At 39.0% G+C, this 14,356-nt stretch overlaps 1 protein-coding gene across 3 annotated transcripts in view; it reads left to right on the forward strand.

The window, feature by feature from the left end:
- atrnl1a (attractin-like 1a) overlaps positions 1-14,356 on the forward strand; it is a 342,376-nt gene that overhangs the window by 92,776 nt on the left and 235,244 nt on the right. For 2 of the 3 annotated variants that reach the window (XM_039621670.1, XM_039621672.1), the window contains 5 exons: positions 7,008-7,092; positions 8,800-9,011; positions 11,667-11,785; positions 12,967-13,083; positions 14,105-14,237. In XM_039621670.1, the coding sequence (XP_039477604.1) occupies positions 7,008-7,092; positions 8,800-9,011; positions 11,667-11,785; positions 12,967-13,083; positions 14,105-14,237 (666 nt within the window). The remainder of the gene's footprint in view (positions 1-7,007; positions 7,093-8,799; positions 9,012-11,666; positions 11,786-12,966; positions 13,084-14,104; positions 14,238-14,356) is intronic. The other variant, XM_039621671.1, reaches the window with a different exon arrangement.

Consider the following 14,356-nt stretch of genomic DNA (forward strand, 5'->3'; position numbering starts at 1 on the left):
GATCTGGTGGGTGTGTGTGTGTTGGGGGGGGAGGGCGGCATTTATTCCATAATGACCCAAAATTAAAGGAAAGTTCAAATATAGGAAACAAAACATACACATTAACCTAAAAATTCCCACTTAAAAACATCAAAGCAAGCACTGCAGGGTTTACAGCAATCAATATTTCTCACTGATATTTTGTTTGATACAAATATTTTAGTTCAACTTTCTTATGTATTTTTTAAAATTTGTGTTCCAACATATATCTTATTCTTTCTAGTAGAAGTTTATCTGGTGTACGACCGTGATGTTAAATATTTTCTTAGTTTTACAGAATTACTCCATCCCTGTTGTAACCATGTTCCTTGCACAGTATATATTTGTTGACACACTGGCAGTTGAAATTTGTTCTTTGTTTGTTTTTTGGGATTTTTTTTTTTTTTCTTAATTAAAAAAAAGCTTAGCAGCATTTCGGGATCCACCTAATGATTCCTTTCACTACAGAGTGTTGTGGTGCCAGGTTTCTCAAGGAATTGATTAATTAAAAATACCCGAAAGGAAATGTCAGCATCAACGGTGTCTTACAGTCCAGGATGAAGAATTCCAATTAGTGCTGAACAACCGGCCAAAACAAAAAGATGTTCAGTTTACTATTGCCTTGGTTTAAGAAAACAAAATAGTTTGTCATGTTTCCATAAAGTATGCAGTAGTTGCATTTTGACTTAATGGGATAATTAGACAAGCTAAAAGCTGCACTAGCATCATATATCAGTGTGTAGTGTGTCGCATGGAATTCCTTTCTTTCCTCACTGTGGTGCAACAGACTCCTCTCACCCAGAGAGGGATTATGTGGAATTAAAGGCCTCCGCTGGGCCAGTGTGGTGACTGTTTAACACACTCAGGGTTATGAGGAGCTTAAAAAAAAGAAGAGTTTAAATCTGAGCCAAGAAATGTCTCCTAGCTATAGTTTCCTCCTTCCTGTCTTCATTCTTTCTCTTGCTGCATTCACACTTTTCCTTTAACCCCTGCTAACTTTAGCTAAATCTGTGATGTTCGCCCTCAAGTTAAATTTGAAAACTTTGATTTTTACTTTGTTCTTCGTAATTCTTGTCTTTGGTTTTTTTAATCATTTACAGATAATGGTACCTTATTAGCTGTTTACTGCTCTATTGGTATCTGCATTTCTAAGGGCTGATAAATTAAAATGTATAAAGTGGAGACCATCATCATGAGTAACCATCATTTTCCGACCAGAAAGCACTTAAACTTAAATGTGTTTGGAAGTCCACAAACATAACAACCAGCTAATCCGAGCATTGAAAGTAAGCAAGGAATACGCGACAAAAACCCACAAAACAATCAAGATTATCTTTAAATAGAATTATCATATTGTCTTAGTAAAGACTATCTCTTTATTTTTCTTGCATGTTTGAAAAAAAATCTATTCTATTTTAACTCACCAACGTTTATTGTGAGTATTGGTCTTAAAATCCTGCATCAGTCAGTTTCTAAGTACAAGAACTTCATGATAAAGGCATTTATGAATCTCATTATAAATGCAAAGAAGTCAGAAGAAAACGTCTTCTCCTTGTTACAGTATTCATATTGGTGTAGATACAGGAAAGGCCCCTGTATCTTGTGTTTACATGTCTGTGGCTCCACCCAAACATGAGGTGATGAAAAACACTTTTAACCGCGACATTAATTCTGCATGTGCGCAGACAGGGGAATTTAATAACAAAAAAGGAAAGAGCTGAGCTGCTTAATGGCTTCTTTTCTTCTTGTTCATGTCAAAGTTCATGCTGTTGATGTTTCAGAGAGGGCAGCAATCCTCAGACCTAAATAGGACCTTTTATATAAAATTCTACCTCCATCTTTTTATTGTTAGACTATTCCAGAATTGCTTTGTGTGAGTCACAGTTCATAATAATCCTGGTTTATCATTGTTGTTACTGCCCATGTTCCAATCACATAGAACTGAGAGTAGAAAAAAACAGAAACGGAGCATTTAGAACCTCCTAAGCTTTGGGCTCACTGCCCTTATTTGTATGTATGCTGCTTTCAGTGTTCAAAACAGGGCACGTTTAAACATCCTAACAGTATATCGACACAAAAAGCACAATATAGCTCTTATACCCTAAGATTGCTGAACCTCTACAAGCAGGCTATCAGGGGCACTCAAAAATCCTCAGACTAGCTACTTTTTTCTCCTCCAAAATGGCTCTAAAGGAGGCCGTGCAGAGGTGCTTCCTGCAGTGGAACACAAGTTACTGAGAAACAGTTTTTCTTAAAGTGGCTTCTAGCAGCAGAACAAAAGACACAAGAACATCGTAACTAAAAGCTTGCCGCCTTGGAATTTCAAAATTTTCTCAACTTTTTCTGCGCAGGAGATAATTTATTTGATTCTTGACTTTGAAGAAATACAAATTTGTTTCTGGAAAGTCTGAGTAATGTGTTAACTACAGTCATTCTGAATAGTGCGTCTTGACTGAAAGCACAATTTGGTCATTTTTTGGGGGAAACCTTTAGTGTTAAATGGGACATGCTGTGAAAAATACTATACATGTTTGGAGTTACGACAGGGGGTTGCTTGGCTTCGTATCTACGTGTCTTCACAGAAAGTGTTGATCTGCACAAGTTCTTTTCTAAAGCTCTGCCCTCTGTCACATCTCTTCAGGAGATAATTAATTAGTTCCACCTGTGAAGTCACTTCTCTCCATCCCTTGTTTTGTCTCCATTTGCTCCTCCGTTCCTCCCTGTCTCTGCGCTCGCTGCGAGCGGGGGCGTTTGGAGCACTAATTTGTTTTTGTTTTGCCGCGCTAACCTTGGAGGGGTGACATGACGTTATTAGCTTCTCCTGCTCTTCTGCTGCCACACATTAGATTCAGGTAGACATGGAAGGCACTTTTCATTTGGATTTAATTCTCCCCCTTCAGCTCTCCTTCCTCCCCGCTCCCATCCTCCCACATCCTCCCTTCCCCTCAACCGTGCCACCCTCACACTTCTAATTAGATTTTGGGGGAAAATGAACTCTGATTAAAAACGCAGTCCTCTCCAACTTGACACACCATAGGCGCATGCCCACGCTCTGTGTGCAACACACAAACACCTGACACATACACAGATCTCGCTGAAAGGCCCGTGGCAAGCTGAAAGCTTGTTTGGAAGATGTTGGAAGTCAGGATGTGTCTGAGGAGCAGACAGTGGCTGCCGTTCAAACCTCCATGTCCTTCTCCTCCTCCTCCCGGCTTTCTTCATCAAGTTCTCCATTAGCACAGATCAGATCAAACTGTCAATCAGCCCGGCCGCACGGCTGCTTCGATCTGGACTCATGATTTCTCCCTCTGTCCCACCATGCATTATTAACACAGATTTTCTCATATCCTGAGAGGAAATTAAAATCTGTGTGGGTCCGTATGTGTGTATGACTGTATGTGTGTTGTGGCTGATAAGTATCTGTTGAGCCTGCAGTTCTTGGATGGACAATTTGACAGCAGTCTCGGGGTGGTTGGTTAAAGTGTGCCCGCCCAGTATGGCTAGAGGATGGGATCAAAAGTCACCGAGGCTGTAATCTTTTTTTCATTTAGAGCTTGTTAGAGGAAGATTTTTAGCTGTGGCTGGAGGTTTGAGGTCAGCTTCATCATCACAATCAGGCTCTTGATTCACATGCACGAGTCATAGTTCCACGTTTTCTTTATAGAGTAGAGCTTTCAAGCACAAGTTCACTCCTACTTCCAAGGTGCATGGGGAAGCTCTTGATCCTCAAGAAGTAAAATCTCAAAAATGCCACAAGCTGAAATGTGTCATTCAAGCAATAAGTAGGCAATAAGTCCATCCATCCGTCCTCTTAACAGCATATCCATTTTAGGTACCGTTCCCTCGTCAGGGTTTCCCAAATTAATGAGAACTTGTCATAAAGAAAGATCTAGAGTCAGTCAAACTGGAAGACACAGGAAAGGGAAAATGATGAGACACAAAATGGAAAAATTAGAATACTTTTTTTCCCTAGAGGCATTTACATTCAGAGTTGCTAATTCCTTTTAATAATTTTTTTGTCAACTTAGGATTTAGTAGAATTAGTACCTCAGATTTTATTGCTTCGCTTATGTTAGAAAATCCATCTTTTGTCCATGTAGTTGTTACTATCCATTCCCTTAGAGGTGGAGTCACAACATTGAATCACCTACATTTAAAAAAAAAAGGAAAAATTTAAAGCTTTCAGTCAGAAATCTGTCCCCTCACCATGAAGAGGGCTTGAAACTGTTTACCTTGGGCTGCCTGAAGCAGCACAGAGATGCGAATCGGTCTTGTTTATGGTTTTCTATCTTCCTATTGGAACACAGATTACAAACAGCTGGGAGGTTTCGGTCAACAAAAGCGAGAACTCCAAGAAACAACAAAACCTTATTATTTTTTATTAAATATTTCTGATGCTGTTGGTTATTAGTTTGCTTATTTTAGCAGTTATGTGTCTTGCAGACTGTTTCATGTGGTAGATTCTCTAAATCACATGAAACATACAGCAGGTCTCCGAGGGTGTTTATTGGCTTCACAAGAACTGCAAGGCCTATTAATTATTAATAATTATATTATTAAATGAACATTAAAAAAACACACATGGAAATATTAACTTAGGGAGCTGTTGACATTTTGTCAAAATTGTTTTGCAGATTAATTAAAAATAGAGATGGCTTTAATAATAACCTGCTTATTTAAAAGATATGGGCCCGTTCTCTTTTAAACCGCTCTCTCACTGACTTCAGTAATAGTAGATCCATCCAGAGATAATAACAAACCAAGCGCACCTTGGTATATTCAGTACTAACCACATGATTTATTAACTTGTGAAGTTTTGGTTGTAATGATTAATTCTGGAGCTAAAAACAAGTAAATAAAATATCGAAGATAAACGTCAGCTGCTTTGTTCCGCAGCCAGCACAACTTGGAAACTTCTCAAGGAAACAAACTCCTGCCTCACTGCTGATTCCCTGTAGTGCCTAAGCTTATTTCGGTGCTCAGAGTGCCAAGTGCCACAAGTGAAAAATATTTAAACTTTTAGCACCACATGTGCCTCGGGCTTCAGATGGATGTTAGATGACATATAGTTGTGCACACCTGGATCCCACACTGAGTGATGATTACCCAGGCGGAGGTGCCAATTTGATTCAGGTCCTTGCAGGTTATATTAAACATTAGCTGACAAACAGCTGTGTGTGTGTGTGTGTGTGTGTGTGTGTGTGTGTGTGTGTGTGTGTGTGTGTGTGTGTGTGTGTGTGTGTGTGTGTGTGTGTGTGTGTGTGTGTGTGTGTGTGTGTGTGTGTGTGTGTGTGTGTGTGTGTGTGTGTGTGTGTGTGTGTGTGTGTGCGCAAAGCTCTAGAAATAGATGCTACAAGGATAAATCTCCAGACTGGAGTAAAAATGTCTAGTGTTAATAGCAGCTGTCTTATAAATTGTTTGCCCTTCTTTTGTGCGTTCTTAACAAACTTCTGATGCTTTGCTTCTCATTGTTTAAACCCTAAGTTTTGTTTATATTCATAAATATTATTCATCAGTCTTTTTGTCAAACAATATTAAATAATAATTCCATTTACATGGTTCTTTTGCCAAGTGCTTTGACAGACTAGCAAAGCCGAATCCAGAATTTCAACAGAAAGCTGGAAATTAGAGCTTCCTGTTAGTTAAAGAAAAAGACTGCATAAAAATGTAATGGTAATAAATAAGAGTAATGAAGCAATTCTAACAGAAAAATGTTGGAAGGACATAAAAAGACATCACATAATAGTGAGTCTATAAAAATCTGTTTTTAGAAGTGATTTGAAGGAGGTTGCAGATTATGTCCTCAGGGAGGTCGTTTCAAAGTCCACAACTTATTCGCTTTAGTGATTTTTGAGTTTCTCGAGCAAAAAGACTTTTGACCTACCACAGCAAGTAATCTTGCTGTGGTAGTTTAAAAATCAGTTAAAACTTAACCCATTATAAAAACTGAGGAGTTAAATACCTACAAACCGATGCAGTTTCATTTAGCCGCACAATCACCGTTCTTCAGCTCTGCCTGATTCCATCAGCATCACTCTTCTTGTCGTGTTAATACGACTGACCTTTAACCCCTGCTAGTTATGAACCCATTGCTCTTGGCGTTGATTAGAATGACCTCTTTTTGTCTGTCCCGTCACCACGTCCTCTGCGGCATCCCTCGCTCTTAAACAAGCGCTCCCAATTAGCACAGTGCTTAACGAGGTCGTTAGCAACCTGGTGTCCTCAACTCTACCAGCGCTCTGTGTTTAGGGAAAGGCGTGTATAGCTAAATGGCACATTTACACTCACAACTTGGACTCCTTTTCCATCTCTCTCTCTCTTTTTCTCTCTCTCTCTCTCTCTCACTCACACACACACACACATTCAGTCACTCAGTCATTTCCATATTAATATAATGGGAGTATGTAGGGGTCATTAAAACATCAGAGAGTTGTAAAATCCAAATAGTAAAACACACAGAGCTGAATAGCACCAATGATAACTTGAGAGGGAGAGAGAAAGAGAGGAGGCTATTTTATGACCATATTTGGTGGCATGATGTGTTTTATGAAGTCAGCTCCCACATTATCTCCCCTATCGTCTCTCTATCACCATAATTCGATGTGAGAAGGTTATGGTAATGAGTTCTTATGGAATTGGGGGAAGGGGTTGAGCTGTGGGTTCACACTCTACTGCTCATTGCTCTTGCATATAGTACGTATGGTTCTCCTTATTCTTGTATTATAACTGCATGGGGAAAAATGAGGACAGTATTATCCAGTCGTATATTATCGTTAGCATTACCAGTTAAGGAAAACTGTAATTTTGCTGCTTACAGTGATGTTCAAAGTAGCTCTTTGTCTGTTTATTTTGTGCAGTGCATTATCACTTCCTCAATAAGTAGGTTATTTATGTTTTAGTTTTCAAACGCTGTAGCAGTATAGCAGCACACACTCGCAAGTGAATATATTCCTAAACATCGTTGTGTGTCTGCATGTGCTCGTCCTCAGCTTGTGATGAGTGGACTGTCCTTCCCAGACCGGGCCTGCACCGGGACATCAACCGCTTTGGACACTCTGCTGTGGTTAGCAACGGGTGAGTTTCTGCTTTTCATAACACGCCCCCCTAACTGATCCAATCCCAGACTCTATCTGGCTAATTTTTGTTTACACCCTGTAGCACCCTGTTGATATTTAATATTTACACTGATTTATTTTTATCTTCTTTTTCAATTATATATTTATTTTGTTTATTGATTTCATTGTATGCTTAATGTATGGTTTTTAACTGCTATCTCTGTTTTATTATTGGAAAGCACTTTGGTCAACTTTGTTGTTTTAAAAGTGCTATATAAATAAAGTTGGATTGGATACTAAAACTTTGATAGAAAGCTCTTTGTAATATATTTTCTGAGTTTAATGTAATTTTGGAAGGAAAAACAGTCATAGCCTTCAAATAATGGTAGTTCTGCCCAAGGACAAGTCCCCGTATTACTAAAGGTAACAGAGTATTTTATTTTTAGTGAGTGTATCTTGAAATAAAGCGATTTGGTTCCCAAAAACATGCATGAACTTGCATTTCCTAAGTGTTTTTCTTAAGTGCCATTTTAATCATAAATCTGTACCTTTACCAATCGTCCTTTCAGCACTGATATTCAACCTTTGAAAAATATAAGAACAAGCCTTCCTGCTCAAATTACGTTCATGCAAATAAAACACCTCTATCCACAATGCGTGACTCTCCGGCGCAGCTTTTTCATTTCCTTGATGTCTTCCTGCGATGTCCTTCAAGTCTTGAGCGTCTCAGGTGAATTTTGCCTCTGCCTTCCTCCTTGACAGGTATAGTTTTGTTGTGTAGACTGTTTATGGATTGATCTTTTTTATCTCAATCTTATATTTAGTTTTGGTTGCCACTTCTCTTGTCACTTCTTCCTCCGCCGGCTCCTCTGAAGCTCCCTGTTTAGAAACTACGTCTCTCCCACCTCAGCTCTCGCCTGTATGTGGATGTTTCTCCTGCTACACTCTGTCAGAAACTTTCTTTGCACTTTCTATATATAGATACTGCATATATATATCCACGTGTATTTCTCTTCATTACCTCAAGACCTATATTTATTTCCAGTTTTTTCCTCTCTAACTTTTTCTCAGTACCCTCATTCACACACAGACGGATGTGTGAATGGCCTTTGGGCTCTGCTTTCTAGAAAGATGTGGTTTTCAAATTACTCTGTCACCAAGCAAGCCATTCATACAGCTACGTACAACAAAGAAAACCCTGCTGTTGATGCACTGAGCATTTCTTGTTGCTCGTAGGGTTTAGCCTGAAAACTGATTTTGATTTTCTTGAAAAGAATCTGTGAACATCAGTCCCAAACAATCGGAGAGTACAAGACATTTTGTTTGGTGAAATACAAAAAGTTATAGTGAAAGAATAAATATCAGTGCTTTGTGATACTTAAATGTTTGCAAGAGTTTCATCGACTGACTTATTGCTGAGCTGAGAAATGACAGCTTGACCTGTTAACACCATTTACCCACCAAAAAGTCAGCTTTGAGCTCAGAAATGTCAGCTTTGAACTTCACAAGGACGGCTTCAAAATAGCAGCTTTTCTTTTTCATCCCCCCCCTCACCACCACCTAAGTCCAGGTTTATTTTTAAAGGTGTTCCTCTAACTTTCTCCTCCTTTCTGGAGGCATTTCCCGTCTGTATAAAGCTTGTAGTGTCTTGCTGTTGCTTCCTTCCACAGCTGTATGTATAGGTTCTCTTTTCCTGTTTGTATAATCGTCCCTTCCTCATCTTCAGCTCCATGTACATCTTTGGAGGCTTTTCTGGTATGCTTCTGAACGACGTGCTGGCTTACACACCTCCATCCTGCCAGGCCTTCTCTAGCCCAGCTTTGTGCGCCGCTGCCGGGCCAGGCGTTCGTTGTCACTGGGTGAAAAGTAGATGTGTCCCCTGGAAGCCGAAACCACCCGACCACATTTTTCCTGCTCCTTTCTGCCCTGCTCGGCCTGGTATGTTATGCTGAGCTTCTGTTTACCGAGCAAATTCTTTTCCATTTATATGCATCTGTTTCTTTGTTTCAGTCTAAATATTTTCACTGCCATGTCAACATATTTTTCCTGAAATGTACCACACAATCAAGCATAAGTGCAACTCCCAAAAGGCTTATTTTTTCATGAGAATCGTAATTATTCTGGAGGGCTCTGAAGGATGTTTGCAATTCATAATTACAGGAACAGAAGGTCAGCACTGCAACAATTACCTAATTTCAAAGTAATTAGGATCGGTCTGAACCAGATGTAGATGCGGTAGCTCTTCCAGGTATTCTGCTTCAGGCACCTCGCTCAAGGTTTAAGTAGAAAGTAATTATGAAAATGATTTTGCTGTCAGTTTTAAATAGAGCATAAGCCCACATGGATTGAATGAATTAAAAGATCAAATCAATGGGTTTGCATTTAAAAGCCTGCTCATTGCAATTCACATACACCTTATCTAACCTTCATAACCCATGACAACATTTATGTGTCATTCCAAACACACAAATCTCATTAATGTTCATAAAAACAAAATAAAATCTAACCTTTATTTAAAATTTAAATGCTAAATTTTCAATTCTTTTTCCTGGCTAATGCGATAAATGACTGACAGACACCAAAAAAAACCCAATAACAGGTTAAAATGTGTTCTTTACTGAGCCCAGAATAACAAATTATAGAAACTATAGTTCAAAAAGAGCATGGAGTCAAACCAGCAGCCTTGTGAACACTGATCATCTCTTCTACTGCCTGAGCGAGCCAGTGCAATCTATGTTTAGCATGTTGAAACAGTCTTAGTATTAGGTCTGCAAATCCCCAATGTGTAGGACGATAAAGTTTAAATGTTGATATAGACATTTGATAAGAACTTATTAGGTGCCCACTAATCACCTCCGGGTCCAAATATCTCTTGCCTATTGGAGAACCACTTTCACTCTTAAGTAGTCCATGTGCTTTTCCCTTAGCTATCAAGACAGGTTGACACTTTCCAACTTCAGAGTATTGATCATGTCTGACATGAGTGAGGAACCTGTGATTACTGACAGGGTTTGTGTCCACACAGGAAGAGACTAACGATGTGGTGGTAACGAGCGGGCATGAAATGGCTGTGAAATTCAGCAACTTGTAGATTGGTGAGAAAAATGTTAGCGGAACAAAATTGGCAGGTTCCAAGTTACACTTACCTCAGTTTTGAGGTAGGTAACTGAACTAGTGAAAGGTACTGCTGATTGACATGGGACAGGTTTGGAAATGAAAAACCTACATTACTGAAGCCAGAAACGTCCATTATAGCATCAAACTGTCAACAACAAAGTGATGCTCTATGGTGTGTGTTCCTCAATGCTGAAGACAGCCATGTGGGGAAAAAGGACAGTGTCCAGTTGTCAGCAACCTGTCTGGTTGTGGAGAAAGATAATAATGGACGACCGCAAAGACACGTAGACGATTCATGTAAAAATGTGGGACAAACCTAAACAATTAAGCCTCCCATATAATTAAATATAAATAAAGAAATAAACTTTAATAGAAAAAGTAACAAGACATGCAAAATGGGAGATTTTTGGCAGTTTACATATTTGGATGGGAATAACTTGTCAGGTGCTAGCTCCTGATTATCATTAAGAAAATTAATCATTCAGCTATTCAGTGTAATTTTTAATAAGATGTTAAATTCATTTTAAAAGCTTATAATTAAAAGTAGGAACAGGCAGTAAGTACACTTAATATGTTTATTATAAATGACTGGTAGACAAGAGAAGAAGGCATCCACTTAATAATGCAAACTTAAAGCCTGAATTGGAGATTATGTATCGGAATTCCAGGAGCAGGACCACGCCTCCAAACACGCTCCTTCCGGCTGTTATCTATATAGGTTCCCCCAGTTCTGCAAGCTGATCATTCTCGTTTACGTGCTCCACCCTCCCTCCCTCCGTGTTCTCTATTCTTTAACTTCTTCGCTTCTGTTTAGTACACGGGGATCTGCCAGGCCCGGGAGCCATCGCCAGTCCCCTTGGAGGCCTTCCCCAAACGGCAGCTCAATTCATGTCAAAGCATTCACTTTTACCTACTAAAACGCTGTCAAACCTAAAATGAGGACGTGGGCCCAGCTAGTGAATAGGATGTAAATGTCTGAAATATAAAAAATATTGACACCTGTACAAAAGTAAGCTATTTGGAATTTTTCAGTTCACGAAGTTGTCACTTGGTAGCTTCCTGATTATTGCATCCAAATATGGTAATACATTTTATTTTACACTGCCTGAATGGTTTAAGTAGTTGTACATGTTCACCTGATGACTCTGTGCACTATATGTATTAACTGACTGATAGACATTTCAATGTAAATCACATTTACATCTTTGCTAGTGAAGAAGTCAAGTCACCAACAGATGAACTGTTTCAAACATTTGTCAGCTGATTTCAATAAGTGGAAATCAATTATTGAACGTAATTAAAACTGTACGAGTTATGCTCAGTCCATAATAATATGAAAGCATTTTATCGTCCATACAATTTATTTAGACAGTACCAATACAGATTACGGAATAAAAGGTTGTGACCTGGTCTCTTTGTTGCCTTTGTACCGATGTGCTTATGTTTTTTAAATTTGTCTGTGTTCTCCATTTTTAGACAGTACAGATGAGCAGTGTTTCCGCTTCTCAGACTGTGCGAGCTGCACTGCCAACACAAGAGGATGTCAGTGGTGTGAGGACAGGAAGTGCATATCTGCCTCAAGCAACTGCACTGTGGTGAGGGTTTACTGACTATCAGTAAAATATCTGTGGAAAACCTTATCATATAGTATTGATAGTACAATACTTGAATTAAATATTTGATGGAATACTTAACATATTGGTTCCCGACAATGCTAGAAGTCATAAAAAGTGCAAAGACTGTTCTGTCAGTGGTTGAGCATCAATGCAATTTGGCACCATAGAAAGTATAAAATATAGTTAGAGATAATCATATTTGGATAAAAAGGGCTAATCAGCTAATTGTAGCTTGTATGGTTTTCATCCATAAGCTGTATAGGGGAGCACACACATTTGCTAGTTAGCTAAGTGACATACAGCACTCAACAAAACCAAAGCAAAAACTTCTTGGATGGTCTGTATCTCACAGCAAGCCATAATCTTAGATTACTCAATAAAATGTTCAAAGACAATGGAAAAGTCCAGTGTAATGACCCAAAGTATTTAAAGCAAGGCCTGCCTCCAGCTGCCTAATTTGGGACACCTGTCAAATTGGCCATGCCCAAAATGCCCCACTTAGTTATTATAGAGCTGTGAAAGTTGACATTTTAGCATACAAGTCTGTGCAGATTGATTTGCTTTTGCAGTCAACCTCAAGTGACCATTAAAGAAAATGCATTTAAAAAATAAATAAATCTCCTGAGGCCTGAGGTTTTTCCTTGTCTGGCACCAAAATTGCACAGAAAAATCTGAGTGGCGGATTGGAGATGCAGCCATTTGGAAACGATGCTTTGTTGAGCGTGAGCTGAAAACTTGAGCTGATAAATGCTGGAGGAAAGTTCAGAGGCTTTTCAAATGACTGGTTAAAGGAAGAAGCTGTTGATGTCTTATATAAAGTCTTAAAACAATCAACATCAATCAGTGTGGTCTTTTTAAATGATCACACAGACGCACACGCTCATTTAAGGTTTTTTTTCCTTTTATTCTCTGAAGCATCGAAATGAACATTGAAAAAAAGCAAAGTAATCGTTGGAAATATTTTCTTGTGTGTTTTTGCTACGTTTGCTCGTTTTGTTTCCTGCTTTCACGGTCTCTGTTTTTAATCTCAACCCTGCTTTGTGTGTGTTTCTTTGTGTGTTTGGCTATTTGTTGCTTTATCTTTCTGTCTACGTGCTTGGCTGGATTTGATCTGAATCTGTGAATGGATCGGACTGTGTGTGTTTGTGTGTGTGTGTTAGCTGACTCTGGAGCTGGCCCAGCAGCATGGCGGCGCTCTGTCTCTGTCTCCCCCTCCGTCCATGTTGTCTGAACATCAGCTGAGCTTGTGGAAACACGGAGCCAGGAGAAGGGGACATGTGTGTATCATTTGACACTTCCTGTTAGGCTTCAGGTTTGGGCTGCAAGGTCACAGGTCAGAGTAGCCCCTAAGGTTATGTGGACACTGGGGGGCAATATAAGTACAAATTTGCATGTATTTCATGCATTTCTTCCTTCTCCAACAAGTGGTACTTGATTTTGGTTTGGGAAAAAGAACACTATGTTGTGAGGAGCTGTTCACGTCATTGAGTGATGTAGAAATTGTTACTGATCAAAAGCTTTTGAAGGTTTTGGTAAATAATTAGTAAGCAATAAAGAGAATCATAGAATATGGTCTCTGTTCTGAGACAAGACTTGTCATGCTTGTTTGAACATGAGTCTGTTTTTGGATCAATCCAAATGACACATCCATTTAATACCATTTCAGGAGCAGAAAAACAAAATGTACGCTCAATAATCCTCAAGAAAATATGTAAGCAAAAAACGGCATGAAAACAGGACATAAGCAAAGGCCTACATATTTATCTCCTTGGCCCTTTGTCTAACAAGGTTTTCATGGAAATCACTTTGTATTTAATATGCTAAGAAAGTGGTGGACTAAAAAAATGAAGGTCAGGATTGTATTTACCTGTGCAATCATGGATATAAAGATGTGTCATCCTTTTGCAGAAAATGGGATTTTGTTTTTTAGGCTAAAGCACACTTTGCTGGTACCTGATCAATTTAGATTTTTTGGAAACTTTTAAATAATACAAAAAACAAATTTCCTATCTGTTCTGAAACCTTATAGCTAAAATTGCTGCAGTGTAACTGTGCAGCATATAGAATAAAAACTACATCTCAGTATAAGGTGTCCTTCATATTGATTTTCTTTTCCACTCTGCATGTTCTGTTGGCTGTTTAAATCACCACGCCCATTTACACTTTAATTATTTTCACCATTTGTTGCACATATATCGAATTCTCTAGCTTTATTGTATTTACTGTTGAAGAGAACACTCTCAAAGAACTCTAGACCGACTGATATTATTTCCTGTTATTTTGTGTGTGTGTTTGAAGACGGTAAGAGACTCATCCAGGTGTAAGCGCAGGGAAGAGCTGGAGTGTTTCAGGCTGGCCAGCTGCAGGAGCTGCTCACTGAACGTCAACTGCCAGTGGGAGTCACAGCAGCAGGAGTGTCAGGCGTTGCCTGGTGAGGAGAAACACTCATGCATCTAACATAGTAGCAAGCAAATTAAGTACCTCAAGTTAAATTCATGAAGCTCATTTTATTCCAAGTGAATCTGAAAACTTCACCCAGCTTTGCAAAGT

Source organism: Oreochromis aureus, linkage group 13 (genome assembly GCF_013358895.1).
Source record: "Oreochromis aureus strain Israel breed Guangdong linkage group 13, ZZ_aureus, whole genome shotgun sequence".
Taxonomy (NCBI): domain Eukaryota; kingdom Metazoa; phylum Chordata; class Actinopteri; order Cichliformes; family Cichlidae; genus Oreochromis; species Oreochromis aureus.